Below are 12737 nucleotides of genomic sequence, written 5' to 3'. Positions count from 1 at the left end.
AATCATCGATTATTTATGTAGGTTATACATTTTAACTGGGTCTCCTTTCTGTTCTCTTTACTAAAAAAAACAGCCCCCAGGAAAAATCTAAATATGACATCACTAAATTTTTATTGAGGACTGAGCTTACTAACATTATTGTGATGTTCCTTTTTCCTGTGGAAGTGGTTTTACTGGCCGGTCTGGAACTGGGGACCTTTCCCCCGCTCATCTATTGGTTGGTGATTGTGTTACATCACTGAGACTTGAGATATCAAACAGGTTTGATATGATCCAAACCCAAGACTAGGAAAAGACTGATATGAAACAGAGCAGATTACTACCTTAAACTTAACCATGGAGATGACGGGAGCGCCGTGACTCCAGTAAAACTCCTAGATTTACTAAAGACTTTCAGTTTTTATTCTGGGACTTAATCTTTCGGTGTAAGCCCAGCATGAGACAGTAAATGCAAAGATCCAGCGGGATCTGGTGTTTATACTTAATGCTGGGCTTACACCAAACGATTTACCCAGTCCCAGACTAAAAACTGGAAGTCTTTAGTAAATCTAGGAGTCTTACTGGAGTCACAGCGCGCTCCCGTCATCCCGATCGTTAAGTGTAAGGTAGTAATCTGCACTGTTTCATATCAGTCTTTTCCTAGTCTTTGGTTTGCGATCATATCAAACGTGTTTGATATTATCGCAAATCGCAGTGACGGAACACAATCAACAACCAATAGATGAGCAGACCGGCCAGTAAAACCACTTCGACAGGAAAAAGTTACATCACAATAATGTTAGTAAGCTCAAGCCTAAATACAAATATAGAGATGTAATATATTTATGACCACAAGCGGGATTTTGGGGGCGCTGTTTCATAGTAAAAAGAATAGTAAGCAGACCCAGTTAAAATGTATAAATAAATGTATACATAAGTAATAAATAATTGATGATTAATGTGTGATTAACTAAATGAAAGTTGATAAAGCTGATAAGTATAATTATTCTTATTAAACAAATAAATTAAATATAATTAAATAGGACATAAATGTATATCATGAATTATTTTCTAAATTTTCCTTTCCTTTATTCTTATCTATTGTCTATTTTTACTGTAAAATAGTCAACTTTTCATGTCAGAAAAACAGAAACCCCTTTTCAGCTTTGTGAGGGGCATTTTGTGGGGTCTTTTCTTTTTTTCCAACACAAACCACTGCACACACAAACATTGCATGGTAGGTAAAAAATGCTAAAAGAATCTAGTTGTAGTCTTGTAAATAGTGACCCTGCAAGATTCACAGTCTTTGTAGGATCTCAGTCTGAGACTAGGCTGGGACTAAAAACTCTAAACACTTGTCTTCAGATGTGAGCAGGTGTGAGCTGATAGTCTTGCAGGAGTCTTTCCAAATCTTTTCAAAGTCTTCTGGTGTATAGGTAGCATTAAACTTGCAGTGTTTGTAACTGCTGCGTTGAAGTCAGTCAGTGGTCTGAAATTCCCTGGTTGACATTTTCAACTTTTGACCTCAAAGTTCCAGGTACACGATGCCAAACAAACATGGCTGACTTTTTATTGGGGAAGTGTATACACTTAACTCAGTGCAGCCTCTGCATGTATTAAGTGAAGAAAATGATGCATGAGCTCAAACTCTTTTAGAGCAATTTACTAGAGGAAATTCCCCTGTCATGTTTCCTCTGCTCTGTGTAAACAGATTTTCAGTGAATATTCGTCTCAACAGAATCAATCATGGCTTCACTGAGGAACAGAATTTAATGTTTTCATCAAGATCTGGTTAGACACATTTTAAATGACACATGTAGGATAAAGTGGTTGAGAGAAATATCTCTTAATCTTCATTCTGGTCACTTTATAGCTGAACCGTTAACATATTTTTTAAATGTTAGAGTACAAAAAAAGCTTTAAGTTTCTTTCAACAGTAAACTGACTTTGATTTAAAAAGTTTCAACCCTGCCAGCAGACAGTCACTAAGTATTTTATATCTTGTATACAGTGTCCCAAGTAATCCAAACTATGATCTTTTTTCCATAAACTTAGTTTTAACGAGTGAAACTTGCATTTATTTAATCTATTTATTGGGCTGAAAATGACTTTCTGCACATACTCGGCACTCTTTCTGATAATTGAACATATAAAAACACCTTCTGTATGTGCTGTAAACAAGTCTAAATGCTTCTAAACCTAAAATATGTCCGTTTATCCCACTTGTCTTAATCGGATTCAAAATTAAAGTGGTATTATAGTATATACTGTCAAGTGTCTTTCCTCAAGACAAGACAACATGTAAAATACTTGATTCTTTTAAAAAAAAAAGAAATAAAAAAAAAGCTTTGCATTCATTTAAAGCTCAGGATTTCAATCATTCTTAGATAAAGTTTGACCTGAATGAGAAAGCCTTTTTTTTTTTTTTCAGTTTCTGGAAAAGCCGGACTATGTTTGTTTAAAGGTTATGGAATATCATTTATAAAAAGAATAAAGGAAAACTTCTTCCTTCTCCTTTTCATACATTAAATATTACATTTCTGCATAGAATCATATAGATGTTGTTTTTTGGTTATTGTTTTTTTATTTGATTTTATCAAATCTTTGTTTTAACATGTATAAAATAAAGAGATCAATCAATCCATGTAAAAGTCTGACCTCGGAGTCTTTGTTTACTGTCACAAAACATTCTTTGATACGTGAGCGCCTTTGTGGCCAGTTTGCTCCTCCTACTTCTTCACATCAGGAATCAGGACAAGCAAGAAACCTGATCCACAAACTAGCAGAGTCCCTCCCTGCTGCTGCTGCTGCTGCTGGTTGTTTCACCTGCGGAGCAAAAAAGAAACAACACACAGTGAAACACAGCGACGGCCGTGTGAGGTGAAAGTGTTCACAATGATCCTCAGCTCAACTGAAGGGAGATTTTATTGATTTGGACTAAATACATGACTTGGATTTGCGTTTGAGCGGCAGCATGCAGACTCAGATTGTTGGCGTGTGTTTGGCAATCGTCGGCTTCCTCGGCACCATCCTGATCTGCGGGCTGCCCATGTGGAAGGTGACGGCCTTCGTCGGGGCAAACATTGTGACCTCTCAGGTGTTCTGGGAAGGTTTGTGGATGAACTGTGTGATCCAGAGCACGGGTCACTCTCAGTGTAAGGCCTACGACTCCGTCCTGGCTCTGCCGCAGGATCTGCAGGCGTCCCGTGCTCTGGTCTGCGTCTCCATCGCCGTCAGCGTGTTGGCCATCGGGCTCACCGTGGTCGGGGCGCGATGCACCAACTTCCTCCATGATGACAGGCTGGCCAAGTCTAACGTCGGCCTGGCTGGAGGTCTGGTGTTTGTGTTAGCCGGGATCCTGTGTGTGATTCCTGTCAGCTTGTCGGCTCACAGCATCATCACAGGTTTCTACAACCCCCTACCCACCTCGGAGAGGAGGGGAGAGCTCGGGGCCTCCATATACGTGGGCTGGGCGTCTGGAGCTCTGCTCATCATCGGAGGAGGGGTGCTGTGTAGCACCTACAGGTGCTGAGGACGAGAGGAGGAGGAGATTACATGAAGACATACATCAACTGTAATGGGAAATGACCAGCAGTGTGTTTATTCTAATGGTTACCGTATATCCTCAAATAGTAGCCGGGGCTTCTATTACTAAAAAATCAGTTTGGGACCCGGCTAATAAAAGAGGCAGGCTATTATTTGAAGGAGGCTTTTATTAAAAAAGAAAATCAGAGCAGCTCTGACCAGCATTTTTTAGAGTGTTTTACACAGCGCATTGTAGCCAGTTACCCGGATGTCGGCCATATTGGAAGTACTCGGATGTAAACAAACAATGAACAGCTGAATGTTCATTTTAAGCAGGATTTTGAAATGTCTAAACTACTAAAAAGCCCAGAAGAATGTACGTAAACGGCTCGACTTTACAGAGAATGACTAGGACAGCGGGAGAAACAACCATATTTACCTACAGGACTAACTCATGTGGCCAAACTTCAAAATACAGGTGTTGTGTTGAAAATGATGTTTCCTGAATGGTGTTCTCCGTAGCATCACCTCTGCGGTTGGAGTTAGGATTTAAGTTTAAGGTTAGGCCTCGTAGAGTTAACTGTTTGGGGTTAAGGTAAACTTGGGCTCATGTTAACAACTTAAAGGAGGACTGGTTGGGGTCAGGGGTCAGGTTGGTGCAGGTTAAGGTAAGGGGGACACATATCAACGGGGGAACAGACTTTGACATAACACCGGTAAGACACCCGGCTTATAAAAGAGGCCGGCTTTTATTTACTAAAATAGTTTTTACACCGGTTACTAAATGAGGCCGGACATTAATAGAGGCCCGGCTTTAAATTGAGGAAATACGGTAATTGAAGGTTGCTTTGGCTTCTTCACTGAGCTTTATGGAAACAAATGTCCTTGGTCTGTTGGACAGAATCTGTGAGGGAAAAAGCTGACACTTTCTACACTTTAATGTATTGTTGATGGAGTTTTGATCCACTGTGCGATTCAATCCATCAGCCACCATCCTGTGATCGTCTGACCATATTTGGATACGGGCCTTTACTTCATCATTAGACCACGTCTGTCCACGAGACATTTTTCATCCTGCTGCTACCTGGCTGCTGTTGATTCTCATATTTCTGTCCAAATTCAACCCAGAATGCTCTGGTTGGCTTCCTTCCTTCGGTTCGGACTGCGTTCTCACCTGCAGAGAACTGAACTCCGAGAACCCAGACCTCCAATTTTTAAAGCAGAGTTCACTTCTTTGGTCCGCACCAGAGTTTACTGGAGCATTCTCACCAGTAGAAACCAAACAGGATCTCAGACAAACCAACAGAGTTCTGGATCTGGAGTCCTGTTCCCAGGTTGTCAAATATTGAGGCTTTGGGTCGTGACCTGTGACGACATTATTTCAACACCTCTGAATGAAACTCAACAATCAGCTATCTTTCTCCAGAATTACATGTTGTGATTCTGAGAGTTTAAGTCCTTGATTAAAGCTTTTCTTTCATTGTTTATTAGTTGACATTTAAGAATCTGTGTAAAATATAAAATGTTAAGAATCTTGACGTGTACAGTACTTTGCACAACCAGTGCATGCAGTGGGTATTGTTATTTTGTTAAACCTGTGTCAAATGTTAACAGACAATTTAAAGGTGCAGTATGCAATTTTAATTCATGTTCCCAAGTCGTCGTTATTCAACCAACTTTATTTGACAACCTCCATATGAAACTCAACAATCAACTATCCTTCTCCAGAATCACATACTGGAACTTTAAGGGTGCAGCATCTGATTCTGAAAGTTTAACTCCTTGAGTAAAGGTTCTCTTTCAATGTTTATTTCAACTTTAGTTAAAATTTTACGAAAAATCTGTGTAAAGTTTGAAAGTACGAAGCAAATTGAAGTGTGCAGTATTTAACACAATCAGTATATGCACTGGGTATTGTTGTTTTGTTAAACCTGTGTCAAATGTTAACAGACAATTTAAAGGTACAGTATGCAATTTTAATTCCTGTTCCCAAGTCGTCAAATATTGAAGGGATCTAGACAACTGTCAACTATCTTGCTCCAGAATCATTCTGCAGCAAGTTTAAGTCCTTGATTAAAGCTTCTCTTTCAATGTTTATTCCAACATTAGTTGACATTTTAAGACTATCTATCTGTGTAAAACATAACATTTTTAGAATCTTGAATTGTACAGTACTTTGCACGACCAGTGCATGCAGTGGCTTTGTTGTTTTTATTACACCTGTCAAATATTAACAACGAATTTAAAGCTGTAGTATGCAAACTTAGGTCCTGTTCCCAAGTTGTCAAATATTGAGGCTTTGTGACGATACGGTTTTATTAGACAACCTTGAAATGAGACTCAACAACCAACTCTCTTTCTCCAGAATCAAAAACTGCACCTTTAATGTTGCAGTATGTAAGTCCTTGATTAAAGCTTCTTTTTCAATGGTTATTTCGACCTTAGTTGACATTTTAAGACTAATCTGTGTAAAATATAAAAGTGTGAAGGATATTGAAGCAGTTTTAGTTGTTTTTTTTAAACGACTGAGCCGAATGTTAACAGTCTATTTAAAGGGCGTTCTTCAGAATAAACAGCTGACTCCGAGTGTCTTTTAGTCCAAACAAACCCAAGATCTTTTTGTGACTGAAAGTGACTAAAATATTACAGTGAAAATACTTTTTTAAAGGCTTTTTCTGGTCTATTTGACTCTAAGTGGGACCATAATTCACTAAATAAACAAGAGAACATAAACTCATTATGAGAATGTTTACCGCCATTGCTGTTTTAATTCCGATGTTGAAACCTAAATAAAAAGTGGTTCTCTTCTGTACGGTGGCCCTTTTAGGACATTTCAAGCTGTGCTAACATGGCTACAATTAACATGCTAAAGGGACAGTTCACCTAAAATTCAAATTTCAAATTTCCTATTGACTTTCATACAAACTGACTTCTTATTGTAGCCAGTTGAGTCGCCCCCTGCTGGACATTAGAGAGAATGCAGCTCTAATACAACGTCATGTAAATTGGCTGATAACATTCGTAGCAGATTGTTTTTAAAGTGAAGAATGAAAAAAAGAAGTCTGCTTGAGCCAATAGTTGTATAAAAGTGAAATATATTTTTAATACAGAGATGTGAATGTATTTGATGTGTTTGGTACAGAATGCATTATGAATGCAGCAAGAATAATCCATTTTAAAGACCTTTAAATACCACTGGTGTCATGTTTAATCAAAAACTTTAAAAGTATTTTTTTACTGATAGTTTGGTGAAGAAATTTGGCAGTTTTACTTTTAAACTTTACTTTTAAATAAACTTCAGAGAAAAGTTCCATGTGTTGAAGCAGTTATATGGTAAATAAATGAAAGGTTGTTACTTTTTAATCACATAAGAGTTGTGAAAGAAGTTTAACTGTATTGGAAACAACTAGAACTTCCACTTGTAGACTTTTCTCCATCTTTTCCTCAGTATTGAGTAAATGAACAATATGTTTGCTGCATGTTTTGTCGTGTCAGTTGGAGGAAACTATGAATGTTTGTATGTTTGCATCTTATAAACCAATAAATTCATCTTGTATATTTGTACTTTTGAATAAAAGCTCCTCTCCAGAGCAGAAAAATATGATATTTAGCTCTACACCATCATTTCAGTGTGCATAAAAGCCTGAAAAACTGGATTTGGTCATAGCTCAGAGGTGTTTAAATACTCTCTGTATATTTACAGATGGCTCACAAGATGCCTCTCTCTGGACTGTATTTGCATATCTTTGTTGATCTTTAACTGCAGAACACAACATCTGATGGGAGCAGCTCATTTCAGCAGAAACCAGACAAGATAAATGCTTTTCTCTGGAGTCAGGGAAGATATTTCTGCTGGTGTGAATTAGCTGAGGTCTGAGTTTATTGCAGCATAAGTGAATATTTTTTAAAATGGAGGGGCGGGGCAGGCTGATCGGGGGTCTGGCACTGGTTCTGATGGGTGTTTTAGGAGTATGTTTGACATGTGGACTGCCAATGTGGCGTGAGACGTCTTTTGTGGGAGCTAATATCGTGACGGCACAGTCGGTAAGTTTATATATACAACACAGTGTCACATGTTATATATATATATGATCATTGTTGTGTGCAGTGTTGAAAGTTTGGGCTCTCAAATGATGATAAGGACACAAAAGTTACCCCAAAGTACACATTCAAATGCTCAGTTTCTGACTTTAACTTATAAAATGAAGATAAAATAAAACAAAGAAAAGCAAAAAGACTTTTGCTTAAAAGCCGCTTCTCACCAGAAAAACAGGAACTCAGAGCTCATAGACCACCTCACCATCAGCAGAACTTAAAGGGGCAATGTGTAAGTCCTGAGCACACTCTCCAGAAACAGGGGGAAGCATTTTACCTTTTCCAAGAATGACTTGATTAATGAATCACAAAGATGACACTGTAAAACTTGCAAAGGCATCAGAGAAGTAACAGTTAAGGACCTACACCTGAACTCAGATCCTGTTTTTAAGAGACATGTCGTCATTATATTTACAATCACAAACCCACAATATAATCTACACACTGGAGAGAGGCTGTTTGTTCGCAGGATTATTAAAACTGATTTGTGGTTGATTTTGGCTGACTGTGTTTTCTCCACCGGCTGCAGCAGGCCTGGCACATAGCAGAAGGGTTAGGCTCTAACTGGCAATAACAAAATCAGATGATTAATACGCATATTGTTAGGTGATGGTATTAACATAAACATGATATTAACCTTAGAGAAAATCCATCCATCACTTGAGCAAAAGTTATTGGTTGACTTGTTTTTCTCACCGTCTGAAATCCTCTGACATCAAAACAGCTACGGAGAACAAAAAAAGAAAAAATGCAAACGTTTGTGATTCGTTGTTGATAGGCTCGTAGAGAGATAGAGATGGGCTCTCGTTTTTTAAATGAATTGCATTTAGTCTGAAAAGACCTGTGGTCTGTATTTTCAGCACAATGATAACAGGAAGGAAGGAGGGAATGAAGGAAGAATAATTGAGCCAACAAGAGCTGGGGCTATTTTGTTTGTTTGTTTTTTACTTTTTTTTTAAGTAGGGTGTTAAGTTCCCAGTAAGGCCCTGCCCTTGCCTTTGCATAGAGGCAAACAGAGCAAATTTTTGCAAATGAGGGAGACAAAAACCAGATAATGGGTGGGAAGATTATGGTTATACAATGTCATGGATATATATAAACAGGTGCTCAAATGTTAAAAATCAGTTGGTGTCCAGAGAACTAACTCAGGTGGATTCAGTCAAGAATCAACTCACGACTCGAGAGAAGTTTCTTCCTGAGTTTGTGTTTTCACCTGAAAGTGGTGATTCTTGTCTAATCGAGGCAAATGTTGGTGAGGTCCACAGGCCAATGCACCGCAATTCATCTTTATGGCACTCTACAACAACATGTTATTTGTTGACAATACAATGGGTGAGGAAGATGGTGTTCAGCAGGTTTTTAGTCAATCTTAGTCGAGAATGGATCCTGGCTCTTCTTAATCCTGCCTGAATCCTGGTACGCCTGTGTTATATATCCTTTATTTAACCAGGCAAAAGTCTTGTTGAGATTTTAAAAAATCTACTTTCCAAAAGAGACCTGGCCAAGAAAGCAGCATAAGTTACAACATTTAAACACAGTTATCATAACAATAAATGCAAATAAATACAGATACAGCCATCACAGCAACACTGAAGGAACCTCAGTTGAGACTTATAAGGAGCAGTCACACCCAGTGGCGGTTCTAGACCAGTGTTACTGTGGGGGCCAAGGAGGGGCCAATGATTAATCAGGGGGGCACATTAAAAAACGGCAGCGATGATATTTATGCATTCAAAACCTTTATTTTACCTTATTTAAAATCTTATTTAAGTATATTTGGAAGATACAAATACACTGGTTGAAACAATAAGACAAAACTGTTATTTTTGTATGACAATGACATTTCTCATTTTTGTGCACAGTTACTTTTTTATTTATTTTGAAAGTGCAGTACAGTGAGAATTATCTTTTTATATAGATAATACAAGCTTTAATTGCACAATTAAACTATTATACAATGTACACATTCTGGGTTCCTCATAATCATTGTATCAAAATCATATTGCATGATTAATATATAAATGCATAGAGAGAGGGCACACACACAGTTGTCCAGTTTGTTTTAAATAGCGCTGAAGGTTTCTTCTGTCTGTGTCTCAGGTGTGGGACGGTCTGTGGTTACACTGCATCATGCAGTCTACCGGTCAGATGCAGTGTAAGAGACACACGCAGACCATCACTAATACTGCTGACCTCCAGGCTGGACGGGCCCTCACACTCATCTCCATCCTGGCCGCCCTGCTGGGCTTCATCATCACCCTGCTGGGAGGAGGCGTAGTCAACTGCAGCGACGATCCACCTGATCCTTTAGAGCCTCCAAACACAACGCCCTCGGCAAAAAAGGTGCTGAAGTCATATTAATATTGTGTTTCTGCAAGGAAAATAAGAACTTATTTTCAGAAAACATTTGCCTGATGAAGGTCTAGCACCCAAAACGTTGCAATAAATATATGTCTAGCAAAGCTTAACAGTTTTTTCTAATGCCACATAGACTTTCACTGGAACTACACTGGAAAAAAGAACATCAAGAAATTATAAAAACCATAAGTGTCAGCAAAAGTTGCAAAACACCATCAAATAAAGTTATTTTACAGGTAATGTAGTGGGTTTTTTTTATTATTTAATATGGGAAGTTTTTGGCAACTTTTGCTGACAGAAAGACAGAATTTTTTTTTTAAATAAAATTTTACTGTTTTACTGTTTTAAAAAGTTTTACTGTAAGAAAACAGAATATTTTTGTATTTTTTACAATATAAAATTCACTGTTATTTAACATTTAAGACCACTAAACAATTGAATAATACTGTAAAAATTAAAATAAAAAAAATCTTTCTTTTTTTATGATCCAGAAATGTACTGTATTATTTAACAGGGTTTTTCTCGTTTTTTTCTAGATTAAGTGCAAATACCAAAAATAAGTAAATCACTTTTATTATACAAATTAGCCGTAGAATGCAAGTTGAAACTTGTAAATAAATATCTGTTAAAAAATGAATACATTTTTACCTTTAAAAAAAACAAATCATAATCAAACTGCTGATATTCACCTAACAATTTATTCAAATTGTATTTATTGTTTATTTAAATGGTATTTTATTATTATTTTCTTTCTTTATTTAGATCTCCTACTGAACATGCATCGCTGTTGTTTATTAAACTTTTATTTTCTAAATATATATATATATATATATATATATATATATATATGTATATATATATATCCGGGTTGTTGAGGCAGAGCAATCGAGCACAGAAAACGGATATGCTGATTGGCCTAAGAGGCGCTCTGTGTATCTGCACTCGATTGCTCTGCCTCAACTACCTGGATGTTCGTCGCAGAAAACTGAAATTGAATTTTGCAAACTGAATTTTAATTATGAGAACTGAAAGTCCAGTTCCAAACTAATGAATTAAATTTCAGATTATAACTCAGATTCAGTTTTCCAATGCAATGGTTCAAATTGAACAAAACAAATTCAAATGATGTGATTCAAATTCAGTTTTTCATGCAATTATTCAAGTTAAGCAATTCAAATTCAAATCTAAATAATTCAAATTCAGTTTCTGGTGGCACATATTTCAGCCCATACTAATGCTTCAGTATCCATCCTGTGTGTGTGCAGGCGTGTGTGCTGGGTGGAGCTCTGTGTGTCCTGGCCGGCGTCCTCGTCCTCATTTCGGTCAGCTGGTCGGCGGGGTTGACCGTCTCACTCTATAACGACCCGTTTGTGGCGGCGCCCCTGAAGAGAGAGGTGGGCACGTCCATCTACATCGGCTGGGCCTCGTCTGTGCTGCTGCTGCTGGGCGGCGCTCTCATCTGCTTCGTGTGCGGGGAGAAGAAGAGAACCCCTCCTTCCAATTACACCTACATGCCCTACACCACCAACTCCCAATACAGCGATGCCGCGTCCACTCTGAGGTCTGACGTCATGGGACCAAACAAGATGTACGACCGCCGTACGCCCAGCAGGAAGCTTGAGTATGTACCCCCAGTGTACGGGCACAACTCCCTAAACAAGCCTTACAGTGGGAGGTATAATCAGCTGCAGGGGACACAGCCAGGATCCCAGCAGGGGACGTTTGGTCGTAATCCGTCAAACAGATCAGGCACACCAGACAAGGGGAAGGGCTTATTCATTGGAATGAATCCAAATCCTGTGCGTGACATTCCCAGCAGAGCCACGACGCTCCCTCCTGAATATTATGAGAGTGTGCCCTAAATCTGGATGGCTGGACTATTGTTATGAGAATGACTGAACACAGGGACTTATTGTCTCCGTGGTTGTTAATTATTATCTGAACCCCAACAAGCTGTTTCAGGGTGTTTTTTCTTTCTTTTTCCTCTCTGTGTCCTTGTATTTCACTGCAATATATGAAATCTATATACTGGAAGGTAAAAGAGTGTCTAAATCTAAAAATAAGCATGTTGAATGCTGAAAATAAGAAATTAACTCTTAAAACAAGATATATTTTTTCACACTTCGCTGCTTGCAGCTTTAATTTATCTTGTTTTAAGAGTTAATTTCTTATTTTAAGCTTTCAACATGCTTATTTCTAGATTTAATCATTTTAATTCAAGAAATCTTGTCAAGTGAAATTATCTGTCCATGCAACAAAATCATTTCCCTCAGATTTAATGTTTTTATCTTGTTTTTAGACACACCTTTTTTTGCAGTGTATAAATCTATAAGTCCTGCAGCTCTGTGGAATCAGCACAATCATGGCTAGAAGTGGGAACAACTCAAACATGTCTTTGTGCAGAACAACACAGTTAGAATGAGAGAAATCATAAAAAAAGAAGAAAAAAGTTGAATTTCTCTGATTGTAATAAAAAGAAATGTAGATTTAAACACTTTTCCAAGTGCTCACAATATTGTAATGTTTACAGCCTCTCTTGTCCTCTCCTCTCTGATCTGTGTAAACAGATTTTCATTGAATATTTGTCACGTGATTGTTTGTCTCAGCAGAATCAATCATGGCTTCACAGTGCTGCTGAGGAGCAGAATTTAATGTTTCTAACAGGATCTGGTTGGTGCAAACGCTTTATTTTTGGACATGTTTTTGAGAGATGATGCGTTCAAGAGTCATTGGAAAGTTAAAATTTTGATGATAATGCCCGTTTATACAGTGTCTTTCTA

At 37.9% G+C, this 12737-nt stretch overlaps 2 protein-coding genes across 2 annotated transcripts; both read left to right on the top strand.

Annotated features, from left to right (window-relative positions):
- The first annotated feature begins 2818 nt into the window (after window positions 1-2818).
- Window positions 2819-3828, top strand: LOC131986599 (claudin-4-like). The gene has a single exon (XM_059351634.1). The coding sequence runs from the start codon at window positions 2954-2956 to the stop codon at window positions 3509-3511; it is 558 nt and encodes a 185-aa protein (XP_059207617.1). The 5' UTR covers window positions 2819-2953; the 3' UTR covers window positions 3512-3828.
- A 3585-nt stretch (window positions 3829-7413) lies between these two features.
- On the top strand, window positions 7414-11819 carry LOC131986228 (claudin-4-like). The gene is made up of 3 exons (XM_059351080.1): window positions 7414-7548; window positions 9700-9942; window positions 11223-11819. The coding sequence occupies exons 1-3, from the start codon at window positions 7414-7416 to the stop codon at window positions 11817-11819; spliced, it is 975 nt and encodes a 324-aa protein (XP_059207063.1).
- The last annotated feature ends 918 nt before the right edge of the window (window positions 11820-12737 follow it).

This window comes from Centropristis striata, chromosome 15, assembly GCF_030273125.1.
Source record: "Centropristis striata isolate RG_2023a ecotype Rhode Island chromosome 15, C.striata_1.0, whole genome shotgun sequence".
In the NCBI taxonomy this organism is placed as follows: domain Eukaryota; kingdom Metazoa; phylum Chordata; class Actinopteri; order Perciformes; family Serranidae; genus Centropristis; species Centropristis striata.
The sequence above is the reverse complement of the archived record's forward strand: the minus strand, read 5'-3'. Positions and strand labels throughout refer to the sequence as shown.

Coding starts and splice junctions, on each gene's coding strand:
- LOC131986599 (XM_059351634.1), top strand. CDS start 2,954: ATGCAGACTCAGATTGTTGGCGTGTGTTTGGCAATCGTCGGCTTCCTC.
- LOC131986228 (XM_059351080.1), top strand. CDS start 7,414: ATGGAGGGGCGGGGCAGGCTGATCGGGGGTCTGGCACTGGTTCTGATG. Junction 7,549..9,699: donor ATATCGTGACGGCACAGTCG/GTAAGTTTATAT, acceptor TCTGTGTCTCAG/GTGTGGGACGGTCTGTGGTT. Junction 9,943..11,222: donor CAACGCCCTCGGCAAAAAAG/GTGCTGAAGTCA, acceptor GTGTGTGTGCAG/GCGTGTGTGCTGGGTGGAGC.